This window comes from Hippoglossus hippoglossus, chromosome 1 (assembly GCF_009819705.1).
Source record: "Hippoglossus hippoglossus isolate fHipHip1 chromosome 1, fHipHip1.pri, whole genome shotgun sequence".
Lineage (NCBI taxonomy): Eukaryota > Metazoa > Chordata > Actinopteri > Pleuronectiformes > Pleuronectidae > Hippoglossus > Hippoglossus hippoglossus.
In genome coordinates this window covers 22,015,982-22,038,491 of record NC_047151.1, presented here as the reverse complement: position 1 = coordinate 22,038,491, position 22,510 = coordinate 22,015,982, and the positions used below count along the sequence as shown (strand labels likewise).

General features: G+C 41.9%; 2 protein-coding genes across 2 annotated transcripts; one reads left to right on the top strand and one right to left on the bottom strand.

Moving 5' to 3' along the window:
- Positions 1-1,327: 1,327 nt before the first annotated feature.
- Positions 1,328-2,087, bottom strand: dctpp1 (dCTP pyrophosphatase 1). Its single transcript, XM_034586084.1, has one exon. It carries the CDS (start codon positions 1,998-2,000, stop codon positions 1,482-1,484), a length of 519 nt encoding a protein of 172 aa, XP_034441975.1. The 5' UTR covers positions 2,001-2,087; the 3' UTR covers positions 1,328-1,481.
- A 139-nt stretch (positions 2,088-2,226) lies between these two features.
- gatb (glutamyl-tRNA(Gln) amidotransferase, subunit B) lies at positions 2,227-19,250 on the top strand. The gene is made up of 13 exons (XM_034586072.1): positions 2,227-2,396; positions 3,781-3,934; positions 4,019-4,132; positions 8,990-9,188; positions 10,089-10,211; positions 10,340-10,453; positions 12,194-12,278; positions 13,358-13,402; positions 13,680-13,872; positions 14,061-14,194; positions 18,433-18,511; positions 18,637-18,771; positions 18,857-19,250. Exons 1-13 carry the CDS (start codon positions 2,248-2,250, stop codon positions 18,980-18,982), a joined length of 1,650 nt encoding a protein of 549 aa, XP_034441963.1. The 5' UTR covers positions 2,227-2,247; the 3' UTR covers positions 18,983-19,250.
- Positions 19,251-22,510: the final 3,260 nt, after the last annotated feature.

Sequence of the window (22,510 nt, the reverse complement as noted above, 5' to 3'; positions counted from 1 at the left end):
CCAGTGAATCATTGACGATATAACAAAAACCATCACACCAACATTTGGAGGTGATTTTGTCAAGTGAGGTGAAGGAAGTTTAAAGGTTGTAAGAACCATTCACTGTTTTGTTTAGTGATAGTTGGTTGGAGTTTCCATTTTATTAGGAACACCGATGCTGCCAAACTGTTCTCCTCTCTCGCCGTCAGCTGCCATTTCAGTGATTCCCTGCGACCCTCCTCCTCCCCAATCACCTTCAGTCTCCAGATTCAGTGTCCTCTCATCCTGAACATACTCAAGCACCAGTCAAGCACCAGTGTTAAACCCTGGGGCGGTCCACACACAGCCCCACCCCCTTTCAACCCTGATAACATCACAAGATGTCAAACGCCAGATAGACTCGTTTATACAACATCATTTTCTTCTCTTTTTGTGCATTGTAATAGTTTTTGTTCACTTCTTAATAGAAGTCTTTCTAAATTGAACCGATATTTGATCAGCCCCTTTTGGCCTCCTAAATGATGAGAGAACTGACACCTCAAACAGCTAAATACAAAAATGATTATAGCCTTATTAAGGTAGCATTTTGTTTTCCGCGCTCTTGTATATGACTGCATACGTTATGAAGATATATATAAAGATAATAATCTAGCAAGTGGGTACATCTCTCTCAAAGTCCTTATTTTAGACTGAATTAGCACGGAGCCAGATAACAGGCTAACTCAGTGTGTTACACGAGGATGAATGAGTGGAAAATACACAGGACTGGATTGAAGCAACTTTTACTGCAACAAGAAAAATTGCATAAGTTAGACAGGAGAAGATCCAACTCTGATGGGAACCTGAAATAAATCACCAATAACAAAGAAAAGAAAATATATAACATTTTCATTCTTTTTACAACTTTTTTCAGGTCCACCAACTTCATAATCCTCTGTCACAGTCCCAAGGAGCCAAGGTGAATAAAACGTTCTCTCTAAAAAGTATGCAATGCTTCAAATTGACTCAAACGATCAGACTAAAACATGATTTCAAAGTTGAAGGTTCAGTGTGTAAGATTTAGCTGAAAGGGCTTTGATGGCAGAAATTTAATATAAAATAATCCCACTGAGGTTTTCACTAGTTTTGTAATCATCTAATATTTTACAAATTGATTTCTTTACCCTAGAATGGGTCTTTTATATTTAAATACTTTATATGTTCCTCTCTAGGGAGGCTGCCATGTTTGGAAGAGCAAGGTGAGGTGAGGGGGTATTCAGCTGCAACATGCAACTTCACCACTAGATGTCACCACTAAATTCTACACACTGAACCTTTAAACTAAATTTTTTTTAAAACTGCATATTCTGCACGTGCCTTTTGCACGAGGAGGTCAAGTCACAGAGGAGCTTTCATACAGTGGTGTAACAAGTCGAACAAGAACAAAAGCCATTTGAACCAAACGATGAAAGGTCCAGCAGCAGCTCCAGCAGTCGCCTCCGACTGTCTCTGCACACCGAACATCAGTCCTTGTATTCGGTGTACTTCTTGGCCGAGCCGTGCACCTTGCTGGCCGGGTACTTGAGCCGGTTCAGGGCCATCTTCCGCAGCACCGCCTGGGGCAGGTCGACGCGACACTTCTCGGCGAGCTCCACCAGGTAGATGAGCACGTCGCTGAGCTCCTGCGCCAGATGCTCCCGCTCCGGCTCACTCCATCCGGGCAGACCCTCCGCCACCTCCCCGCGCCACTGGAACAGCTCGGACACCTCGCCCACCTCCCCGACCATGGCCAGCAGCAGGTTGCGGGGCTGGTGGAACTGGTTCCAGTCCCGCTCGTCCGTGAACTCCGCCTGCATCCGCCGAATGTCCTCGATGGTGGGCTGCGGGGTGAAGGTGAAGCCCCCCGGCCGAACCGTGGCTCCGTTCAGCGGCTTGGGGCTCGGCGATGCCTCCGGGGCGGCTCCGTTCGTCGCAGCTGAGCCGTTACAGCAAACCGAGGCGCCATCTTTTACTCCACAGTCTTTTCCGCTAGTAGCCATCATCTTTTTAAAAGTTTAAGACAAGTTTCTCCGCCTGTCAACAACCTGCTCCGCTACCACACCGCTGAGAAGTCCCGCCAGTTGTCCGCCCGGAAGTGACGCCCCTTATTTGGGGGGAAACCGGAACGTCCTCAATATCCTGGGATTTGTAGTTTCAACCCGAACTCGAGCGTCGTTGACTCCAACATTGACTCTCCCTTTAAAAAAACTACAAGTCCCGTCTCGTGTTTGGAGGAGCCTGAAAGACAACATGGCGGCCTCCTGTGTAGCAGCCGGTGAGCTGCTGCGGAGTGTCAACAGTCGATCATCGATATTATACCCGAAGACTTCGTGTTTGATCCGACGAATAAACACGACGAGCTCCCGGAGACACAGTGAATCTCAGCCCCGGGTGAAAAGGTACAGGAAGCTGCAGCTGGGAGACTGTTTGAGTCGTTGTTGTCCCTGAGGTGATTTATCCACATGTATTAAACTGTAGATAAATGACCCATATTTATCTTTATTTAGTTCCTGATACCTCTGATTCAAACTGTGTCCCCTGGCTAATTAATGAAGATAAATGAGCTGCGTGTAAAATAGCTATTATTACGTTTATTTGGATTTTACCTTAAGTTTTCTCCAGTTATTGTTATTTATTTATTGTTACACATCATTATTGTTATGACAATGTTATGAGTGTTATACTTGTACATTGATTAAGTTGGGCCACTGTGTAAAGGTTTATTTTGTTCATAATGAGGTTGAAGTTTCAGAAAACACTTGAGTCTACTCCTCTCTCTCTGTCTGTTTACTTTTCAGAATCACATGTATTACCCAGTAGGTTCTTCAACAAACATTGTAGCATAACAAACATATAAAACTAAGAGGGAAACAAGGTAAATTAAGAAGCAAGTACTGTTCTGCAAAACCATACAATGGAATTCTTCAAATATATATATAGTGGTAAAATGTGCAAGGTGTGCAATGATGTGTGTGATAATGTATGTGACAGTGAGGGGGTGTATCCCAGGGGCCTGTATCATAGTGATTAATGGGTTATGCAGCTATCTTTGGTCTGATGGACCCAATCAGATCAGAGCCTGTCAACAGCAACTACCTATTAATTAGATCACTGGGAATATGGAGTTCTACAGGATTCTGACCGAGATTTTTTTTTTTTTTATAGATCAATATTTTATTTGTAAACATTACTGGTGATAAAGACTAAACCTTTTGTCTTTTATCAGAGAAAATCATCCACACACTGTTGAATCATTTTCTGTAATTGTAAGTACGAGATGTCAACAAGTTATGCGATACAACATCGCATAACTTGTTATTTTGTTCCTTATTTACAATATATCTTCAGCCTTACTTTAATATTTGGACATTTTTCTAGTGTTTCTATGCCTGTTATGATATTCTTGATATGTCATCACACTGTTTACATTTCACTCAGTCGAACATCACTTTCTACTTTCATTATAACAGAAGTTAGCTGCAGGTATCGCCATTTCATCCCACATCATTATCAAGGTCATTCATGGTTCTGACAGCGCCACATCTCATTAGCTGCACCACAGGATCGTAGCCAGAGGTAAACCCAGAGTTAACTGAGCCAGACGATAACCAGCTTCATGAGAACAGTTGTTCAGGATAACTCACAGAGGGTTTGGCAGTAAATATCAGTAAAAAAGTGAAAACCCATTATCCAGAAGCAAATATATTTCCCTTTTGCCAGGTACACCACTCATTCTCTGTCTGATTTGTAGTAAAGGTTTCTTTTATTTCCTCTCCGCCTCAGTGATCCCCAGCAGCTGGTCGGGGTGGTCGGCTTGGAGATCCACGCCCAGATTAACTCTAACACCAAGCTGTTTTCTGGCTCGCACGTTCGCTTCTCAGCCCCTCCCAACTCCCTGGTGTCATTCTTCGATGGATCCTTGCCTGGCACATTACCCGTAGGTGATTTTCAGACAAAGATAACCTATTGTTTGATCCCCTTCTTGTCAGATCACCAGGTAATGTCCCTGTGTGTCCCCCAGGTTCTGAACAGACGATGTGTTGAAGCAGCAGTGATGACAGGACTGGCTCTCAACTGCACTATCAACAGGAAGTCACTTTTTGACAGGAAACATTACTTCTACGCCGACCTCCCTGTGAGTTTCCCTCTCCCTGTCCTCATTTCTTACTTTCTCTGTGACCTCCAGGGTTTGGCTGTATCCTATCAGACAAACAGGCGGTGTAGAGCCGCTCTGATCCCAAACATCACTCTGCCTTATTGTTTCACTTTGACACAAGTTGTCCTCATCCGCCTCCAGCGTCTCCATCACAACACTCCCAGTGAACTCCTCCTGCCCCTGAGCTTTAATTGAAATAGTGAGCAAGTCCTGCTGATGCAGCAAAAATGCTATTTGCCACACACACAGTCAAAGGGTACTAAGAGCTGTTAAAGAAAATGACCAGTGTTCTTTCACTTACCAGCTCATTTCCTACAGTGCACTTCTATTTTTACATTGTACACAGGTCATTGCACTCCCTGCCTTTGCTGATTATTTGGGGATAGCTTTCTTTTGTGTGTATATATATATATATATATATATATATATATATATATATATATATATATATATATATATATATATATATATATATATACATAAATAATGTGAATCATTATGAGAGTCCTAAAAACTCCAGGTAGTGATTTCTAACTCAGCAGTTCAGGGACTGATCCATTACTCAAAACGGTGTAAAGCTGCTACTTTGATTATGGACTTTTTGAATGATGTTTATAAGTAGAGATTTTGAATTACCCGTAATGGAATCATTTCTAAACCACAGGTCTAAACACATCTCAAGGAATATAACAGGCCAGTATTTGGAGTGCTGCAGCAAAGAGTACTTTTGTCAATGAGAGGGAGAGAGATTTCAGTTTTTGACCTGAAAACATGTTTAAACTAAAGGGATTAAAACTAAAAACACACTATAGTGCATAAAAGCTGTCTAGATACTTTCTGTTATACCATTTGATTTTAAGTAAGGTGTTATTTTATTGTAAGGATACACCACTTTAAACCTGTATTAATTAACAACTACTATATATTTATTTGGTAGATCAGGAAAAAAACTAGTTGAGACAAAAACATGCTATTGGAGGAGATAGCTACTAATCCAATGGTATGACAGGTATTTGGATTTAAATGTCTCACAGCATGAGCTGAATAGCAGTCTGGTAAAGTGAGGATGAAGGTATCTCTCCCCCTCAACAGTATAGTGAAGTTCATTTTGCTCTGTGTAATAGAGAACCCGTGTGACAAGGGCTCACTAGCCCTCAGAGCCCCAATGTAATTTCGCAGCCATTATGAGTGACCTTTTAAGGCTTAGATGGAAAAGACAAAACGTAATAGGAACTACATTGACTCGCCCTACAGAGACGCCTTTTCATAAATCTGGAAATTCTCAGAAGAAAAGTGTGGTGGAAAATCTGAATTTTTCAGCGTTTATCTCGGCCTGGTAAGATATTATGCTAACACAGCTTTGGACAAGGTAATGAGGAGTGTAATTATAGACTGAAGAGCCTAGGAGACAGATTCTCTTTTCCTGCGGTATTATGTCATTGAAACTGCCCGAAAGAAGTGGATTAAAAGGAGAGTGCCCTCACAAAGAAGCAAGCAATACACCGAGTATCAGCTTAAGCTGAAAGTTTTCATTACACTCTTTCTGCTGCTGAAATAATATAACTCTCTTCGATATTTCTGATTTGATTTCTTAGCTGACTTAAGTCTCTCGTGAGATGAGGCTTTGACTTGTTTTAGGCCCGATGCTCAACAGTTTTCTGTAGATGGTCTTGCTCAGTCACTGGTTATCACATAGTGGCAGCAGTACATATTTTAATCACCTTGGTAGCGATGCATTATCTCCAAAGAAAGTCCATGTTTCTTTAGATTCCAGTTAAATCCCCTCCAGAAGCGCAGGGATTACCGTTGTGTTCCTCTTGCTCTCTTGTGTGTTTACTAAAGCTTGCATCACCTCCTTTGGATTCATTCTGAGCAGCTGACGCACACAGCAGGGACGATAATACCAGATTAAAGTTTTTATTTTGCTTTGAGATTTCACAGCAGCCCCTGCCATCAGGTCGAGCCTGGATCCTCTATCTGTGTTTAACATTCACTGTGTGCTTTCTGCACTCTACCTGTTGTTTTTTAGGAATCAAACTGTTTATTTAGTTTGCATTGGTCTCCTCAGCTGCTTCATAAGAGCGATCTGACAGCTCGACAACCTGGAGTCTGAGTGGCTTTAATTATGCAAGATGATGGAATGTTTTTCACATTGGACCCAGAGTTTGAATGTAATCTACACTCATCAAACCGAACCAGTAGCATGGCCGAGGGAGAAATCATCCCACCCTTGAAAAATACATTTGTAAATTGCATTTTACATTATTGATATGTTCCACTACAAATCCCTGATTGCATTTTGTAAAACACCACAGTTGCTCATTAAATGATCAATGCCCCCGTCCAACTAGCGCTCCTTCTTTGAATGGAAAACGGCAGACGATACACATAAGCCTTCAACAGCCCTTTAATAACATGCCTCAGCAGCTCCGCACTAATCTGTTAGCCAAAGCAAATAATTACAATTTCCTCGAGATATTAAGTTTCTAAAACAGACCCAGCCTGACTGTTGAAGCTTTGACATGCGTTTAACGAGAGCAGTGATTGTGTGTGCGGGACCTCGATGGAAAGTAAGGAGGGAGACGACCGACAGATGCTTTTTTTTAAATGAGTCCGAAAATGACTCAGCGGCTCACAACACACAAATGGGTTTGCAGCATGTGTGGGAACCTGCATGTGTAGTCTGCGCGCAGACACACATCTGTAGCTGTGAATATAAAAAGGTGTTCAGCTCATTAGGGCTCTATCTGTCGAACGGCGAGTAATTGGAAAAACCCAAATGTGTCTAGTAGGGTTTTATTAACAACAAAACTTTACTCATCCCTCATTATGTCGCCAGGAGTAGCTGATTCATTATGCAGGAAATGCAAATAGTCTTCACGTATACAGATGCTGCCCTAATGTGCATGATGGTGTTGCCGTGCTGCAGACAGCAGAGGCAACGTTTTTACCTGCAGAGTCAAAGCCTGTGAAAAGATGAAGTAAGAAACAGGTGATTTCGGATGAACTGCAGCATTTTGTCTCAAAATCCAACATATTTAAAGATTGAATTCATCTAGAGGAACAGGAATTAAAAGAGAAAAATCCCCATATGCATGTTGTGTTTTTAAAGTGTTGTTGTAAAAGGAGGCGACGTGACTGATTGTGTCGATCAGGCACATTTTACAGAAAGCCAGCCAGTACTCCACCCCTCCCCAAATCTCTTCTCCCATGTCCTTGCTCTCTTTAGCATAAGTATGATTAATGTTTAGTTCCTGCGATGTGGTTGCCATAGTAACGTGGGAAATTAGTACTTGGGGCGGCAGATTCTTTTAGGAATAGAGAAGCGGATAAAATATTCATTCTTGTGCTTTTGTGAATAGAAACCTTGAGTGGAGCAGCAGCACTCCTGCTGCATTATAACCAAGGTCCAGCCAATCAGCCATCGCGGTGTTTAATTGATGCTGCCTGCCTGCCTCACCTTTACGTGGACCCATGACACCGACTGCAGACTCGTCATCAGAGTTATTCCTCTGCAATACGTGGATTTAACTAAAAACAATCTCAGGAGATATCACATTTCTTTCTGTAATTTGATGTATTAGTTAGTTTTATAGTCCCACTGGGGAAATTCAGCTCCACCACACTGTACTCTTACCTTCACAAATTATACCCCATGGAAACAAATAACAGAGTAACACTTAGCAAACAGTACACATCATTGAACAGCAACAATATATATGCATAACAAACTAGAATGGCTCTCAGTAGAACACACAATACCTCTGCCAAGCCCCAGCAGACCCCTTAAATCCAATCACGCGGCATTAAGTTGCACACACTCATAGATATCAGTGCCCTTAATGTGCCCGATTTTTTCATTAAGATCTATGAATCATTCCCTGGAATGTGAAAAAAACTCCTGGATCTGCCCCAGATCCCCAAAAAAACTAAGTTGAATGGGTTCTGCCCTGACCCACACTGCATCCTGCCACTAATTCCTGTGTAATCCTTCTTACAGACAAACAAAAACAACAAGGACACCTCATAAACATTGACAGACTGTAAAAAATAAGTCAAATATCCCATCAAAAATTACATTTTGTTTGAAAAAGTCTATTCATCTATTTAAAGTACTGAATTCAAGTTGGATAACAAACTGTAATACTGACATTGTGATTTATTTATTGACTTAAAATGTAATTATCACTACTTGTCTATGAATTGACAAAGGCTAAAACAACCAGTGATATCTAACAGAAGCTAAACCAACCCATTAGCCAGGAAACGTCCCAGTATGCTCAGCTCATTACCCTGATAACATGTTATTACTTCAGAATTTATATAATTAACAGAGAAAAACATGCAAATCTGGTCATTGGTCAAAAGTAGATTTTAGATAATTTTGCACAATGAATTACTAAAAGCGAACAAATTGGATATCTGTAAATTAAATATTATTAAAGGGTGATATTGTAGAAGTATTCCTGACTGCGTACTGGTAAGTATTTCTACCTGCTGTTACTTGTACATCGTCACGTTACATAAAATCTTCAAAGATGGTGAAAGTGAGGGGATCGTTTTCATTCCTAATTTCACAGGGATTAAAAGGCAGTAGACGCTGCTGTCACTGTTCTCATTGACTCCGTTTTCATTACACCAACACAGTCAGATGTTCCTCTGTCATTTAATCAGATGGTATACGGTTGGCTGCTGCACCGTCGGGGCCTGATGAGAGGTTACGTTTCTTGAAAGATAAGGAGAGCATAAAAAATGTTTTTGCCTTTTTTTTTACGCTCTATTTACCCCACAGCCTCAGCGCCTGGTGTTTTATAATGATGTGTACTCTTGTGTCAGGCTGGATACCAGATCACTCAGCAGCGGCGGCCCATCGCAGTAGACGGCATCCTGACTTACAGCCTCCATGGGGGAAGGAAGAGGAGCCAAGTGATCAGAAAAACAGCGACTATAAAGCAGATTCAGCTGGAGCAGGACAGCGGCAAGAGTCTGCACGATGACGTCCACAGCCAGACACTCATAGACCTCAACAGAGCAGGTAACGTCAGTCACTCTGTGTCCGACGATTAAAGGTTGTGGCTGCTGATATTCTGTTTTTTTACTCTGGTCAGCTTCATTGTGGACAAATCTCATGAGGAGACTAAAACCAACAATAAACTCCATCCATCTACTGTGTAATGTCTGTGGAGTCATTGTCTGTGGAGTCATTGTCTGTGGAGTCATTGTCTGTGGAGTCATTGTCTGTGGAGTTGTTCCCACAAACCAAACATATACATGAGCCTCACCATTGCACTGGATCACATGTTGTTTCCTTACCAAGAAGATGGCTATAACAATTTATTACTGTTTGGAAATATTTTCTTAAAAAGTACATTGCACAGATCTTTTAGGACATTATTTAACCTTAAAGGAGACAAATGAGGCTTTTTGCAGTTTTCCTCTTTCCTCTAGTACGTGATATCATTTTTGTTGGTAAAAAAACTGGGCTTTAATCGGGACGGGGGCGTTAAAGAGACAGGAGCTAAACCCAGGTGTTTTAGACAGAGGCTGAAAAGAGGAGCTGCAGCAATGGACAGTGTGAGGAATGGGTTTTCTGAACATTACAGCATTTAAACCTAAACTTAAAGTAAGAACACCAAATTAAAATTCTGAACCTAAAATGTGCATCCTTCAAAGGATTAATCTATGTGACGTGGCTTTTAAAAAAGTTTTTGATCTTGAGTAGGATTGATTGAGCTCGGGGCTGAGAGCAACAGTGGCTTCAGTCTTTGAATTTTCGAGAAATGGACAAACACATAGCTGGTTTTTGATCTTTTCATAAACTTTATTGATGATAAGACATATTTTATAACATCTTCCCAATGCCTAAAAAACCCACGATATATACTATAGATATAAATCACTTAACAAAGCAATAACTTGTCTTCACATCCGTCAGGTGTAGGTCTAATGGAGCTGGTGATGGAGCCAGAAATGAGCTGCGGAGAGGAGGCTGCTGCAGCTGTCAGGGAGCTCCAGCTCATCCTGCAGGCCCTTGGCACCTGTCAAGGCAACATGTCTGGTATGGAAATCTCTTTCTGTCTCTGTGTCTCTGCCCGCCTCTCTGTGTCTGAGCTGCCATTCTGTACCTATAAACCCAAACCCACTTCCCTCACAGTGTGCATCTCTCCCCCTCCTCTTCCTCCGCAGAGGGCCAGATGAGAGTAGATGCCAACGTGTCCGTCCACACGCCGGGCGAGCCCCTGGGCGTCAGAACCGAGGTGAAGAACATCAACAGCATCCGGTTCCTGGCCAGGGCCATTGGTAAATCCTGTAAATAGGTTAGGAGGATAGTCTGAGAGTGTGACAGACCTTTAGTGAGGTTGCTTTGAATGCTGTTCCATCTGAGGAGATCTTACAGTTGTTGTATTATTGCTCACACACCTGTTCTGAAAGTACGGACCTTTTGGTGAGTTGACATTTGCATGCGTTGTCACCCTGAAAAAGAAAAGTACTTCAAATCAAAACTAGCAGTAAAAGGTAAAAAACAACCAGTGGAGGAATGTTATTTAAGTGACATTTCCTGCAATGTGCTTTTTTTGCTTTCTCACCAAGAGTTAGATGAGTAGATTGGTGGGAAATAGCTCAGGTTGAATCCCAAATGAACTAAATCTGCCAACCAAAGCTCAATTAACACATTTGATCTCTGGGGTTATTACCTAGGGTTTGGTAATTGACTGCAGTGTAAAAACAACAATTCACCATTTCACTTAGTGTTATGACTGGGACCAATAACTTTGCAACTACGGCGGCTTGGCTTCTGGTCCTGGCCTACCAGTTGGGCAGATAACATCCACTACAATTCAGGGAATTACAATTTTGTTCTTTTTACACCACTGCATTTATTATTTGTTATTTTGCAGATTAAGATTTGACTTGAACCACAGATTTTGAGTTAATAAAATATATGACATTATTAGTGATTATAATGTTTTTGCTGTTGCTACGTAAGTAAAGTTAGCATTAGTAGCTCTTTACTTACCAGTCTATAATAAAGTTGCAAGTTCAACACCTAAATCTAAAAGTTTTGGCACTATACTCCTTCATCCTCTTGTATTGGACTGAGTAAACATAGCTATTTGTTTTCACTGCTGGTGACACCTTCTGGTGAGTAAAGGAATGGCATTGGATGCTGAACTTGCAATTCTTTTTTGTTAACGTTAACGTTAGCTATGCAGCGATATAAAAAATACATGTAGCACCTTTAAACCACTATAAAATAGTTAAAATAAGCTCTGTCGTGACTCACTACCAATGTTAAATGCCATTTGTTCGTAATTGTATCAGTAGTGATAATGTAATAAAGAAGAATGGGCCACGCTTCTGCAATATGAATACAAATAATACTTTTATGTACTGTAAGGATCTAAATACTTGTTTCAACACTTGAGACACATATTTTCATCACGTCCATACTGAAAAAAGGAATTCGATTTTTGTTGAAATGAAACCATTCCAGTTGGATTTACGAAGAGGACTGAAGACAGGAAGATTAGTTAATGTTGACAGTGACCTGAGAAGCATAAGTTTAGCACTGACAGCCATTCACAAAGAATTAGCTGCGTGATGGCAGCATGCGATGGTGAATTTTCTTCCCTCAGCTGTTCACTTAAAAAAAAAAATAAAGAATAGATTTAGTGACAACTCAAACTTAACTGGCCGTTGATTGAGCTTCAGTTAAAGCGCTGACAAAGAGCCTCCTCCAGACAGATTTCAGCATTTTACTTTCAGGAGTGTAAGCACACATTGACACGCTGTGGTGCTGTGCCTGAGTTACCTATCAATAAAACGCTATCACGTTTAATCTGCTGCTGCTGAACTGGTGTTTAAACAGTGATGGAGGAAAAACATCATTCATCACAGTTATAATGTGGCAGCAGTCAGAGACCTGAGGATTGCCAGTGTGTTACAGCAGATGTTTGGCATTTGTCACATAATCGTGTTCGTGCCACACTGCTATGGGAGAGTGTGTGTTTATGTTAATGTCGCCTCTTATGTCACCAGACTACGAGATTCGGAGGCAGATCGATGTCCTGCAGAGAGGAGGGAGGGTGCAGAGTGAGACCCGGGCATATGATTCCAAATCGGGGTAAGTGGATGAGGGAGCCGGGCTGTGACTGGGATCTCTGCCTCATTCATTAGTTTCATCATCTGGCCCCTTGACTCTCTTTCTCGTTTTCCTGTTTTGTTTTGAAATTACTGCACTTACATCTCCTCCTTGCTTGTTACTTCAAGAGCTTCACATTTCACCTCTTTTAGTTGCCAGAATGTTATTTTCACTCACTCGTCCTCCTTCATGCTGGTTCCTTGTGCTTTTCCCTCTATGTTTTTCTATATTTTGCCACCGCCTATCAGACTTGTTTACAGTTTTGACCCCGGAATCGTTCACCATCTCATAAGCCTTTTCTTTCCCCTGGTTTCATAAATCAAAGATCTGCATTTCCCCGTGTTCCTGGCACCACTTGTGACAATTAGTCTTGACGCTTTGCAAAGGACGAACCATCGATGGTAATGATGATGAATGGAGCCATTTGGATGCCGCTGCCATCGTGTTGCGTTATCTGTGAGCTCTGTGCTCGTCACAGGCTCCTGAGCTCTCAGAACGATGCAGCTCCCACACAGCCGAGGCATTGATCATCTTCTGGTGCTCTGCCTCGTTCCCATGAGGCCTCCTTGAAAGTCCGAGGTCCATGGTGAAGCATGTTAAACAGCGTGTGATGGCCTATGATTGGCTCTTTCTTCTCGTTCCTGTGAAGCTGGCGACAGATCTGACTAAACCGGTTCACAAACAGCTGGGCTGACTGAGCAGCATCATCTACACACAGCCCCGACATTTTTTCATTGGGCTTTGATGTTGTTGTTTTTCTTTTAGTTTGGAATAGTTGTACTAGACATTTTTTAGAAGGCGAGCACTTTAATTGTCAATTGATCTTCTATCTTCTCAGTCACTTTATAAATGATCAGTTACCCATTGTGAAAGTTAACACATGAAAGACAACACAAATCTTCACAAATGCATGAGGGACTTTTAAGCATTTTAAAAAATTATATAATAACTCAACTTGTTGCCAAATTAGCAGAATGACTAATTTATTAATTGTTCCAGCTCTGAATAGTACTTAGACTGTTAGAAATGTTAGTTTATAATATGTGCATGTTGTCTTCCAGGGAGACTGTTCCCATGAGGGACAAAGAGGGTCTTCAGGACTACAGGTGAGTCAGAGTTTGTGGGTTGTGGACGTCTAGTTATGATTTTAAGAGATTACCTTATCGTCTTTCTGGGCAATGAGGGCGCCAGATATCACTCATTTGTGCATCTGTGTCTGTGTGTTTCGTTTTTTGGAGGGGGGATGATAGATGGACAGTTTTAAAGTCAAATTACTACAGGAGCAGAGAAATGTGACTAGTTTGGAGTCAACAGAATAAAAATAATTACTTCATCTTCTCTAAGTTTATCTGTGCTGCTCATAAAGCGTTCTCCCCCTTCCAGGTTCATGCCAGAGCCCAACCTGCCCCCTCTGATCGTGTATGAGGATAACGCGTCGCTGCCCTCTGGCATTGATGCAGGCCAGATGGTGGTGGTGCAGAAGATAAGGGAAGGGCTTCCAGAGCTACCCAGCGTCAAAAGAGACAGACTGGTCCAAACATACGGCATCCTGCCCGAGCACAGCTTCACTCTGGTGGTGAGTTTATTTGCGGGCGGAGGCAGTAAATCTGTTTCCCGCGCACTTGTTTTAATTGCACTCTCATCAACTCAGTTTGGACGCGGTTCTGCTTGGATCCTGGAGGCAGCTGAATACCGGTCCCTGCTGGGCTTATTTGATAGTGATGAGATACTGTGCATGTGGCTGTTGGTGGCGTCTTGTTGCAGAACGAGGACGGGCTGGTGGAGTACTTTGAGGCCGTGTTGAAGGCGACCAAGAAGGAGCCGAGGAAGGTGATTGGCTGGGTGACGAACGAGCTGCTGGGTCACCTCAAGCAACAAGACATGAGCGTGAGCCAGAGGTGAGACAAATCCATCCATGTGATTTATATAATGTTCATTTGTCTGTCTTGCAGATTAGATTTATCTTCCAACATAGCTCATGAATACAGTATTGGAGTCATATTTAGCAGTGGTTTGTCTTCGCCTGCCGTTCACTTCCAATCTGGGTGAGAGAAGGGGTGAATAAAACGTTTGCTTATCCGCATTCTGCCTCCAATGCTCAGGTCTTAGATGTCAGGGTTAAACCTTTTTCACAGGCGTCCCCCGGTAGCTGAAGGGTTAAGACACTGACCGTGAACCGCAGCATCATCGGTGGTTCAGCTCCGTCTTGGGGCCTGTTTTTGCATCTTTCTCCCATTTTCCCCCGCCGCTTCTTCACAGTCTGTAATGAAGCCTTAAAGATTACCTTTAAAGAAAAAAACCATTCACTCTCCAGATGCAGCTGGTGTGTGTCAGGCCTCTCTTCATTTTAAGTTGTCACAAGCGGCCGCCTCAAGGGTTTTAACTCAAGTGAGAAACTCCGATCCTAAAAGTGATTTAACATGTCTGCTATCAGCACTTCAGCTCCACGTCCTGTAACTCACCACTGAACTTTAGTCAGAGACACTTCAATGGGCTGTTTATAGCGGATGGTTATACAGTTAGATTTGGCGTGAAAAAGCTCTTGCTCTGCGACGGAGTTCTCCAAAGAATCCCAGCAGCAAGTAGGGCTACATCAGTTAAATTAATAACACCGAAAAGCACACAAGGAGGAGGTGGTGGTGGTGGGGGGGGAGCTCTGGCATGAAACTTCACTTCCATGCGTGTATCAGCAGAGCGAATCTTCAGTCAGACCAAAGTTTGCCTGATAAAATTGACCCTGGTGGTCAAAGCAGGGAGCAGATCCAGGAACAGTGCGGATGAGGTTGTCAACATGAACTACAGCAGCTAGAGAAACATCAGAGGTCCACAAATTCAATTCAATTCAATGTAATGCCTGATTTTAATGCAAAGCAGGAAAGGACAGAAGCACATTTGAGTCTTCCCCTTCCATATGGAAATAATGGGAAGCAAAGCTGTCACTGTATCACAAGTGTGAGACATATCAGGTTATAATGGCCAGGCTGCACACCCACATGACCAGGATTGGCCGTAACCAGTCAGCTGAAGCTCACACAGATGTAAGTGAATCACGAGGCATGAATGGAGCCGCTGATTAGAAGCTGTTATAGAAAAAGTGCCTTCAGTTTTCTACCTACTTCATATGATGGAGATCTGTGTCATGGTGTAAAACATCATCATCATAGCTGGAATCATATTTCACCCATTCACCCCCATTCAACCGGTGCTTCTGTCCACGGTGCTGTTTCTATCACGCACCACACGTCAGGGTTTAATTTGAGTTCGGTATCTTGCCCAAGGACACTTTGGAATGCAGAGTGGATGTTCTGGGGATCGAACCATCGACCCTCTGGTTAGTGGTCTACCTCGTGAGCCACAGCCGCCCCTGTCTGATGTTCAGTTTACAGAGCAAAAGAAAAAAAATCATTATTGCCTATTCAATGAAAGTAGAAGCCGCAGATCAACATGAGTCATAACAACAATTCATTTGATTAATTCGCTGTAATTTCAGGTTTGATTCCCGATTCCCACCCTCGACACACATTAACATCCACAAACCCTCCGCTGCTCTTGGCTCAAAAGGAGATGCTGCTGAAATCGAACTTATTAAACTGCTTCCCTTCTATTCCCCGAGACAGTTTTCTCTGGATTAATGAGCATTTAGCCACAAAAAAAGAATTTAAGCCTCCCTGTGCTGTGTTCAGAAAGAAGTGTTTATATTCAGGCTCCAGGCAAAATGACGCAAAATCAACCTCTCTCTCCTCCATTAACAATTCTACACTGTACTCTGATTTGAGTGACGCCAAAGATTATTCGATTCTTAGCGTTCACAACTATCGACAGGCCATTTGATTCCAAACAGCAGTAACTCGTACGACTTCATAAATCCTCTGATATTCCCTAATTCTTCATGTCGGTCAAAGACAAAACCTCAAAGACAGGCCTGACAGCTCATTGGAGGAACGCCTGTGTGGCCAAATTCAATAACATCAGTGAAATCATTACTTTTTTGGATGAAGTTGTTGTTTGGATCTCTCCCTGCTGAAGGCCTGTTAGCTGCAACATGTTGGATTTCGTAAATGTTCCAAAACACTTGAAATTGAGTCTTTTCGGTATTTTTGAAACGAAGAGAAATTGCCATCGTGGCTTTAGAAACTTCACCGCAGCTTGTTGAGTCCAACCGAGATTGGCAATATGGATCCGTAATGATTTCTTAGAATAAAAGTCATAAAAGGCTCTGAGTCATTACAGAGAAAATGGAATTGAAAGAAGCAATCGGTTGACACCAGCGCAGACGCCGTGGGCTTCACTTTATCAACCATTCCCAGACACATGCGGAACATTTGCAATGTAGCTGCATTTGTTTTCAGTGAAAGGGGGAGAGTCGGAGAAAACCAGAGAGTGGCCGGCAGGACTGTTAAAAGAGATGAAAACAGAGTCACTTAAGTGCTTAGAGAAATATAATTTAAGTGCTCGGAGTCAGGAGACAGTAACTGGCAGTTTCGGAACCAAGTTAAAGGTCTTCAAGAGTTAGCTGTTGAAAGTTCAGTGTGTAGGAGTTAGTGACATCTAGTGGTGAAGGTGCGTGTTGCAGCTGAATACCCCTCACCTCGTCCTCCCCTTCCAAACATGAAAGAGAACCTGTGGAAACCTTCAGTTGTCATAGAAACTCAAAAGGTGTTTAGTTTGTCCAGTTTGGACGACTGTAAAAAACATGGCGGCCTCCGTAGAGAGGACCCGCTCCCGATGTAAATATAAAGTATTTAAATATAAAGGGCTCATTCTAGAGTTAAGAAAACAACAATTCCTACAATTTAGGTAAAACACACTAGTGAAAACAATACTAGGATTAGTTAAATTTCTGCTTATAGATCCCTTTCACCTTAATCTTACACACTGAACCTTTAAGAACAGCAGCTGCTTCTTTGCTCGTATCATCATAACAACAATATCATTTTTTAGTTTCTGCTCTGTCAAACATGCCCACATCTGATTCGTCTCCCCTCTGGTTCCAAGCCCTTCACAAGTGTAAGAGAAATAAGAAATTGTGAAGCACAGTGGTCGGACCGAGAGAAGACTCCAGACATGTCATTAAGAACTCGTCTGCACATTTCCACCGACCGAGACAAGTCTCTCCTCCGGAAAAGGGTCAGAAAAGTAGCTTCCTGAGAGAAACCCGCTGCAGGGTGGTGACAAGATGGTGGCAGAATTGTGAAATATCTCACCAGGCCGACATTAATGCCACGTTAGAAATGTCAAAGATTTTTCAAACAAAAGTAATTCAGTTTATATTAAGCTCCATCATTCAACTGTTTCAGTTCAGTTCCAATTTTTTTTAGCTTTACTTTTAGTTAACTACTTCAATTTCCAGGTTTTTATCAAACATTTCATAATATTTAGCTAATTTTAGCAGCATGTTGCACAACCCTCGCAGCTAATCACGACCTTGCATGTTGGTGTTGAGAAGCTAAGTGGCCACAGGCAGGAATGAATGTTTACTGGGAAACTAGAAACCAGATGGGAAAAGCTGGAACTGTGGAATGGAAAATGTGATCAACACTGGTGCTCGTTTGATAATAGACTGAATAGAATAATAGCTTATTGTTACTCATGGAAATTTACTAAAGATTGACATCTCTTTTAAAAGTTTATTTTACTCTTAAACACAAAAGTCAGAATATATTTTGATCAAATTCAAAATTTCTAGTTGAAGTAATTGAGCTTTTCCTTTGAAACTGCTTCCCCCCCCGAGGTGCAAGTCACCTTTGTCAGGAGTTATTGTTTTTCTTAGACACATAAACAACGGGTCACATTAAATTGTGTTTGTAAAGATGGAAACTTTCCCTCTGTGTGTCTGAGTCCTGATTGGAGGAGGTTTCGTGCAGATGGACTGTCTGGCCTCCAGTGAACTGACTGAAACTGCGTCTCCACTTAATATTTTTCTAACAGGCTCTTTTGGTTCTATTTGTCTGGTGGCCCGGGGAATAAACAGCCAGACACTGGCAAGACAAACACATTATAGTCAAATCACAAATGTTGATAGACTCCCGTGTCCTTTCCGTCTGACATTCCCACTCTTTTCTCTCTCTCTCCTTCATTTATATCACTTATTCAGTGCATTCAAATGTAATTAAATCCATCCTTCATCTGATTTCAGCCCAGTCTCTGCTCCCGCCCTGGCCGAGCTGCTGGAGCTACAGGAAACAGGACACATCTCCTCTTCAGTTGCTAAGCGGGTCAGTCAGCCGCACAGGCCAATTATCCCCCTTCTATCTGTCACTCAGTACACAGAACGGCAGCGAGCGCTTGTTTGTATTCTGGTTGTGTCACCTGCGTCTCACCGCCTCCTGCTCCCTCTCAGGTGTTCCAGGAGATGTGGAGGTCACCAGGCACGACGGCCTTGCAGATCATCCAGGAGCAGGAGCTGGGGCTTGTTAGTGACACTGCACAGCTGCACAGCATCTGCCAGAAGGTGGTGGACTCGCATCCCGAAGAGGTGAGGGCCTCACACGTGCCAATTCCCACTTGCAATGCCATTTTCTTATTTTTTAATGTTTGGTTGCTGTGCCCCGCCCGTGTAGGTCCAAGCCATCAGAAATGGAAACAAGAAAGTTCTGAACAAACTGATGGGCCTTGTTCAGAGAGAGACCCAAGGCAGAGCTGACCCAGTTCTGGTGAGGGCCATTTTACAAGAGAAGACTTCGTGAAGCTCGGACTGATCTGCCAGACACACCCATAGTACCTTTATGAAAAAGATGCTGTGGATGCAGATATGACTAATCATGCCTGTATCATCTCTGGGTTTCTATAACCATTGATGGTCAATCTGAAGATGAAGCCGCCACCCTTAGTTCCTGAGAGGTTGACAGGTTCTGTAAATAATGTACAATGTTTTCACTTCACTACAGCTGTTATCTTCTGTATGTATGTAAGATATGTATGTGTCTAAAGAGTAATAAAGATTTTTAAATCAAATGTTTTATCACCATTTGGTTTATTTTGTTAAAAACAGCACATGCGAGTTAGAAGCTGCCACATATGTTCTGCATGTTTAGATTTTCTGATCAGGTGAAGGAAATAATAAGAATAAACTTTATTTAGCCGTTACAGCACTTTTCTTAACAACATCACAAAGTGCTTTAAAAAGGAGAAACTAAGAATACATCAATGGAACTTGAGCAGAGGTAATAGAATATATGAATATATGAATAGGGTTAATTAGCATAAATAAGAGCCAATGGCAGAAATGGTGGAAGACAGGAAGAAAAGGAGAGTAAATGTGTGATTGGTCATGATGGTCAGTGCTGATGTCAGACTCTCATCAAGAGAAGCAACAGTGACGGGCATGAACGCAATCAGTGAGCGCCCTCTGGTGGTTGAGCCACATATTAATCCTTTCTACACAAAGATGCATTACATCAAGATTCTCACTGATACTGAGGTGCAGAGACTTTGCTTGACATGAACTTAAATTTCAGTAGTCAATAGTCGACCTTACTAATACATTTAATATTAAGTGAGAATCAATAATGTCTGTCATCTGGCCTCATCAGCTTGTTCCATGTTTTCTACGTTCACCTAGTTCAGTAAACATTCAGTCCAATGTAGAAATGATTGGTAAATCAAAACTCTTACTGCAGCTGTTCCCCCGCAGACATCAGAAAATTACATCTTCCACATTGGAACTAATTTAATTTTAGTCTCATTCTCCATGGGAACGGACATGTTTTTGCAGACATGCTGCAGCAGTAACAGTCTGTTGCTGCCACACACCCTCTGAAACTATGGGAGCTACAAGATGTCTGCGCATGTTTCTGGAGGCACAACTTAGATTTCTGCACCTACAGTCCATGATGTGACCCTACATGAGGGATGGTTGTGATTCCTGCTCGGTATTTTTGACATAAGTTCAATTGTGGCAGGAGGCAACAGTATTTTTTCCCCAAACAGTTTATCCCACATTGATTTATTTTCCTTTTCGACCCAGGTAACAACGTCTTTGACTGTTACGGGTATAAAATGATGCAATTTACAGATTGATCTTGTGCTTATGAGCTGTCAACAGGTTCCATCACAGTTTGCTTCATCTCTGCAGCGTGTCAGAGTCATTGCCTGTAAACAGAGGAGGTAGACTCCCGTGAGAACAAGACCTACTTTTGAGCTAACTCTCTCTGCAGGGAAGGAGAATGTGCATCAAACAAGAACTTCAATATGCACAGAGCAAACAGCTGCAAAACCACCTCTGGCACAACAAAAAAAAAGGGGAAAGAATATATTGGTGGTGTCGGGTGAAGGCAGCAGGTTTTTTTGTTGAAAGAGAGGAGGAAACAAGTCGACACATTCGGTTTCGTTTAGCAGAAGTTGTCTTTATTGAAAGAGGCATGACTTTGCATCTCAGACGTTCAAGCAACAAACATCAACCTGATCGGGAAAAACTGAGGCCGGATCGCAGAGGGCGAAGCTTTGGATTCTACCGAGACAGAAGCGACTCTGTAACCTGGGTTGAAACAGTGATTGTCATTGTTGGACTGAACCTGTGCTGGTTGAAAGGCTGCGTCAGTATGAAAAGGTTGATAAAGTGCTCTGCGACATTCTTCTACCAGAGACAGAAAAAACCTGTTCAGCTTAAACAAATATACATCTCCAAAACAAACTATCCTACTGCATAATTCATCCACCTGCATAGCAACACTTAGAACAGGATGGATTTAAATAAACAAAAATACACATTTTATTGAATTCATTATAATTATTGAATTTATGAGGTGACATCATTGATTAAATCACAATGTTACTGCTATTTCTTTTTCTATAAATCGTTTCTACAAAAGGTGTTGTTTGATTTACCCGAAGCTGTCCATTATCTCAGAGTCCGATTCTGAATGATCATATTTTATATATCTAAATCACTACGTTTTACTTGGTATTGCGACAAATCCTCTTAAAGGTTCGGTGTGTAGAATTTAGTGACATCTAGTGGTGAAGTTGCATGTTGCAGCTTCATTTCAGTGAAGGTTTTTTTAAATGTCCAGATTATGTTTTATATCTTTATATTAAATTGTTGGATGGCGACTGCTTTCTTTTGCTTCCAGAAACTCGGTTAAAAAACGAAATAAATAAAAACAGTATATTTTATTTACACTAAAACAATGGACGGCTTCCGGTAAAACAACATCACATTATAAAATATTGCATCACTCCTTCGTAAATCAAATCAGGCAATAATGTGAAGTAAAAATCACAATTTAGGCACAAATTTAAAACTATTTCTGTCCTGGTAAACTCTTTTAATAGAGGCAAACTTTATAACAAAATATATCTCTCTCTTAATATATATAAATTTTAACAACCACGTTAACTCAGATAAAGGCAACTAACAACAACAGGTTCCCCCGGTAACGCCTCAGTCTGAGATGATTTTCAACAGGTGCAACACAAAGATTTATCTGACCCACCACAACTACAACACCCGGAAGAAAGTGAAGACAAACCACAAGAGAAGCCTCTAGAATGAAGGTGGTGACAAAACAACGTGGAAATAGAAACTCTCAAAAAAAGCTTAAATACCCAGCCCCCTTCTGAAAATAACCTAAATTCATTTATACCCCAAATATCTTTGATTTGCATAGAGTTCTGTTACAGTATGTACATTATAAAACATCGCTGACTTAAGGCAAATCGATGATAGAAGAACAATCCTGGTTTTTGTGCTGTTGTCTGGAGAACATGTGGAACCTGTGAGAAACTAGTGCATCGTGGGAAAGTTACTTCACCCAAAGGCTTGAAGAACCGAGAGAGGAGAACGTGCAGCGTCGAAAGACTCCTGAGGAACCGTCGTCGTCGTGAATCAACAGAAAGACACCAAAACAAAAGAGTTAACGCACGACGACGGTGGAAAGACCACGGCAAAACTCCAGGAAACGTCCGGAAGCAATTTTCTGGACATTTTTCTGGATTTCATGTCTGAAAACGGTTTAAAAGTGATGAACAGAGTCAGGATGTGTTTCTGCGACACTGCCAGTCTCCAGCTGCCACAGTGAAAATGAAAATACATTTCTGAGCTGCGTAATCCCACGGCAAAGAGGCAGAGATGCTCCAGAAAGGCCACACAGACATCCCACTGGGATCGGAGCAGAAGACATTCAGAACGAGGGCAGTTCAGATAAGGGCTGTTAAAAACCTCTCTCTACAGTCTTTGGTTGGTCGACCCGGACCTCGCCTCCATGAGCTTTATT

Bases quoted from the DNA above. Each gene is read 5' to 3' on its own strand.
- gatb (XM_034586072.1), top strand. From the start codon at position 2,248: ATGGCGGCCTCCTGTGTAGCAGCCGGTGAGCTGCTGCGGAGTGTCAAC. The intron at 3,935-4,018 runs GTAGGTGATTTT...TGTGTCCCCCAG, and splicing joins CCTTGCCTGGCACATTACCC to GTTCTGAACAGACGATGTGT. The intron at 14,195-18,432 runs GTGAGACAAATC...ATCTGATTTCAG, and splicing joins GACATGAGCGTGAGCCAGAG to CCCAGTCTCTGCTCCCGCCC.
- dctpp1 (XM_034586084.1), bottom strand. From the start codon at position 2,000: ATGATGGCTACTAGCGGAAAAGACTGTGGAGTAAAAGATGGCGCCTCG.